This window comes from Berghia stephanieae, chromosome 14 (assembly GCF_034508935.2).
Source record: "Berghia stephanieae isolate SIO BIC M18660-M18661 chromosome 14, UCSD_Bste_1.3, whole genome shotgun sequence".
Lineage (NCBI taxonomy): Eukaryota > Metazoa > Mollusca > Gastropoda > Nudibranchia > Aeolidiidae > Berghia > Berghia stephanieae.
The window spans coordinates 12,483,272-12,488,271 of NC_088373.1; the positions used below are offsets into that span (position 1 = coordinate 12,483,272).

Sequence of the window (5,000 nt, forward strand, 5' to 3'; positions counted from 1 at the left end):
TTAGAAAGTTCGTTAACATTTTATCCTTCTGATGCAAGATTTTACAATGTAGTCAATTTTACGATGGCCGTACACATTTAAAAATCATTTTTTTTCGATCTCTAAGATTTTCGACGCCATTTCAAACAGGAGGCGAGAAAGCAAGTACAATGCGCAGATTCATAACAAACTTTACTCAGTGACAATACATACACTCACCCACACCCACCCACACCCACACACACCCACACACACACACACACACACACACACACACACACACACACGCACACACATCCTTTAAAGTTACAAAGACTGCTGAGACCAAAGTCATACAGGGCGCAAACCATAGTTTATTGAGACGGAAAGATGCCTACTATTACTACTACTCACTCTGTCAACTCTCTCCTCCTATCAATACATTGAATATACACAAAATCTCGACTGCACCTGGGATATATCACGGTCCCTCTGCGTGCAAAGCGCATACTCTACCAACTGAACTTTCGTGAGCCCCATCTTTCGTGATACCAACTATGTAAGTAACTTTTGTTCATTCTGAATTTGATCTCCATTTTCTTCAACGTTCATTCTGAAAAAAACAAGTTTCCCCTTGAAGCAAAATCACCGCGTTTGAAGGCGGCTTCATGAACTTTGTGTAATTTTCCTTGACTTTTCAGTCCTCCCAGAAACTGAGTTGACAAACTGTCCCAGTGCACAGGATGCCGGCTACGGGTACATGTATAAAGGTGATGTCAGGGAATGCCGCTGTAAGATCAAGTCTCCTGGATTCCCCCCAGGACGGCCAAATTGGTTAGACTCCAAAGGAACTGTCAAGGGTACAGCATTCAACGATACAGTTTCAACATTGATTGTAAAATATGCCGAATGCGGTAGGTGGTCAATATTGCTGTGGATGATAGTGTCACTTGGTGGTGGTAGTGGTGGTGGTGGTGGTGTGGAGGTGGTGGCGATGTGGTTTTGGTGGTGATGATGGTGGTGGCGATGGTGGTGGTGAAGTGGTGGTGTTGTTTGTGCTAGAGGTGGAGGTAATGTGGAATTGGTGGTGGTGGTGGTGGTGGTGTTAGTGGCGATGGTGGTAGTTTGGTGTTAGTGGTGGTGATGTCGATGGTGGTGGTGTTGGTTGTGGTGGGGGTGATAGCAATGGTGATGGAGGTGGTGGTGATGGTTGTAGTTTTTGTTGTGTTGAAGTTGGTGGTGTGGTGTTGGTGGTGGTGGTGATTGTGGTGGTGAGTGTGGTGGTGATTGTGGTGGTGATTATTGAGGTGATTGTGGTGTTTATTGTGGTGATTGTGATTATGGTGGTGGTAATTGTGATTGTGAGTGTGGTGGTGGTTTTGATTATGGTGGTGGTGATTGTGGTGGTGATTTTGATTATGGCGGTAGCGATCATGATGATGGCGATTGTGACTGTGGTGGTGATTATGATTGTGGTGGTGATTATGGTGGTAGTGATACGTTAATTTAGGGGAATGGTCTGCCTCCATATTTCTTTTCTCCAGATGGGGTTGATAATAAGTATTCATGGCTGTATTAGTATTGGTAAATTTTCACATTTAATAATAACAATAATAAAGTGTTCTTTTATAGCGCTAAATGCCGAAGCCTCAAAGCGCTTTACAATATACTTGTCAAACCATAAATACATTCTTACCGAGCCGAACACACACACACACACACACACACACACACACACACACACACAACAGTCCCACACACTAACTATGCAAGTTTTACAAAATGAAATTGACATTTACTGATAGTCTGATGATGATGATGATGATGATGATGATGATGATGATGATGATGATGATGGTGATGATGATGATGATGATGATGATGATGATGATGATGATGATGATGGTGATGATGATGATGCTGATGATGATGGTGATGATGATGATGATGATGATGATGATGATGATGATGTTGTTTTTGTTGATGCCCGTTTTGATTGACTACTATGTTACTAGTGTGCATCTGTGTGAGTGTGTCTATGTCAATATTGTATTGTTATAAATGTGTAACCAAATTATGACAAATTGTAACTTTTTTTAGGACAATAAAGATATATTATTATAATTAGTCTTACAAGTCTGCCATCTTACTTCCCGTATATAAATAGACAGGAATCTTTCATTGTACTTTTTTCTATCGTGTTTTTGGGGTATCGGATATTCATGACTTTTATGTTGATTTTTGTGAAATCTGTCAATTTAATTTCTCGCTCCAGTCAGTGCCCACCCATGTTCCGCAATAATTGTACACAATAGGATTCAAAAGTCGTAACGTCACTTCCTTCCTAATGACGCATGGTAACTTAGCAACACTGGCTCTAAACTATTGGAACAATGGCGGACGCCCGTATGAAATATTTCTCCGCGAGCATACGAGTAAAAGCATTATATCCAGAGGAAAAAAAAACCCATAAATTTGATCATGTTCTGACTTTTACACATTCTGGTCACAAGACATATGAAAAGTTCTAGCCAGCTTGAAGAATAAAAAGTAATGGTTTTCTTTGTTTAGAACCAAGATGGCCGCCGTTGCCGGGCTGCGTGACATCAGACTACTGAATCCAATTAGGAATATTTCAAACGTATATAATTCAATCCAAGTGTCCATTTCTTTATTTTATCTTTTCTAACCGTTTAATGCGACTGTCGATAAAATAAAAAAAATATTTCTGCGTCTTCCCGCCCCGTCTCTAATTAGTGATGCTACTCTTTTTTTTAAATAAGTAATATACAAAAACCAATATAACAGCTTCAAAAAAAAAAAGAACAAAATACCAAACACGGAACTTTTCGGGCTCAAAACCTTTCTTCAGCCAACAACAACAACAACAACAACAACAACAACAACAACAACAACAACAACAAATAATAATAATAATAATAACAATAATAATAATAATAATAATAATAATAATAATAATAATAATAATAATAATAATAATAATAATAATAATAATAATAATAATAATAATAATAATAATAATTTATAACATCTTTTCCATTCATCCATCAGCGAGAAGCCCGACCTTCTCGTGTATAGGACGTTCAGCACTTGGAGATTCAGCGCCTCGTTATTTCACTTTCAAATTTGGCTGTACGTGAGTTGTTGTTTTTGTTGTTTTATTTTGCCTTTACGTTACCAACCTTTCGCAACATTTACACTATGCTCATGTCAAGTAAATAGCTCCTGATCAATGTAGAGGATCTTATTTTTAGAACTTGTTATTATGAGCGTGGCTCAGCGGTACGGTCTTTGCTTCGTACCAAAGTACTTCGCCATAGATTAACGTCCTAGGCAAAGGATAACAAGCAATTACCATTGTTTATAGATGCTGGGCCTAGCAGGCATCATGTTCCGTCCTAAATGTTAGATGTTGCTGTTGGCGCTTTCAGCACATTTAGTGGGTATTGTGCTATATAAAAGCTCATTAAAAAAAAAAAAGCCTCTACGAGTGCCCGTCATTTGCTTCTGTACATGGCCATATAAAAATAAAATAAATAAAATAAAATTCCCTTTATTCATCCCCAAGGGGAAATTTGTCTTTAGGGTCTATTCCAAGGGAAGACGCAGCGGCGGGTAATCGAACTCGGTACCTTTCGTGTAGGAAGCAAAGACCGTACCACTGAGCCACGCTGCCCCTTAACTATATACTTGGTAGGCTCTCAAGTGAGGCCTGCCATCTTCAGTTCGTCAGACAGTGAGCGACTCCATGTCTGTTTAGAAACGCCCCCCACCTTTCGTGTCCCTTTGGGCTTCGTGTCGAGGAAATAGCGGGTGATGCTTCTCCCTGGTCTTCTCAATGTGTGACCGACCCATCTCCATTTCCTCCTCCTAATTGGATTCAATAGTCTGATGTCACGTCGCCCAGCAACGGCGGCCATCGTGGTTCTAAACAAAGAAAATCGGTACTTTTTATTCTTCATGCTGGCTAGAACTTTTCATATGTCTTGTGATCAGAATGTGTAAAAGTCAAAACATGATCCGATGTATAATGTTTATTTTCCTCGGGATACGCTTTTATGCTCGCCGGAGAAATATTTCATAAGGGCGCCCGCCATCGTTCTCATAGTTTAGAGCCAGTTACTAAGTTACCATGCGTCATTACGAGGGAAGTGACGTCATGACTGTTGAAGCGTATTTGACTGGGTGATGATGGGTTCTTGGATCGACCTTCTCCATAATAGGATTCAGTAGTCTGATGTCACGCCGCCAGGCAACGGCGGCCATCTTGGTTCTAAACAAAGAAAATCATTACTTTTTAATCTTCATGCTGGCTAGAACTTTTCAATCCCTTTCCATATGCCTTTTGATTAGAATGTAAAAAAGTCAAAACATGATCAAATTTATGTGTTTTTTTTTTCCTCTCGAAACGTTTTTATGCTGGCCGGAGAAATATTTCATACGGGCGTCCGCCATTGTTCTGATAGTTTAGAGCCAGTGTTACTAAGTTACCATGCGTCATTAGGAAGGAAGTGACGTTACGATTATTGAATCCTATTCTATGTTAGAAATGTGGTCTTGCAACTTTGCTCATATTATAAATTAAATGTTTACTTTTCTTTCCTTTTTATTTTCAGATTCGGCCACAATAAGTGACTTTCGGGCCAACAATCGTTCATCTGAACTCACCGTTAAAGTGGGCGATTTTGTGAAGTTCACGTGTGGCGCAGAGGGTTACCCTCGACCAACAAATGCGTCTATACAAGGGTCACATACACAGGTCGCGGTCAAATACGTGAACGTGCCACTCGAGACACATGTCAAAGTAGAAGGACAGAGGGAGATGTCGTGTCAGCACACTGATGTCTACACATGTGTAGTTTACTATGACGGGGGTAAATGTAAGGGCGAGGATAGAAAGTCCCTGTTGGTCTTTGTGCAATGTAAGTTCTTTCGTGATATTTTATAATGATATGTTTTGGATCTTTGAGAAGAATCGTTGGGAAAATAAGTGGCAGCTGAGGTCTTTGGTAATAATATTA

The 5,000-nt window shown here is 39.9% G+C and overlaps 1 protein-coding gene across 3 annotated transcripts in view; it reads left to right on the top strand.

Annotated features, from left to right (window-relative positions):
* Window positions 1-5,000, top strand: part of LOC144959849 (uncharacterized) — a 39,963-nt gene that overhangs the window by 14,019 nt on the left and 20,944 nt on the right. For all 3 annotated transcript variants that reach the window (XM_078892642.1, XM_078892644.1, XM_078892643.1), the window contains 3 exons: window positions 660-872; window positions 3,031-3,111; window positions 4,596-4,901. In XM_078892642.1, coding sequence (XP_078748768.1) covers window positions 660-872; window positions 3,031-3,111; window positions 4,596-4,901 — 600 coding nt within the window. The remainder of the gene's footprint in view (window positions 1-659; window positions 873-3,030; window positions 3,112-4,595; window positions 4,902-5,000) is intronic.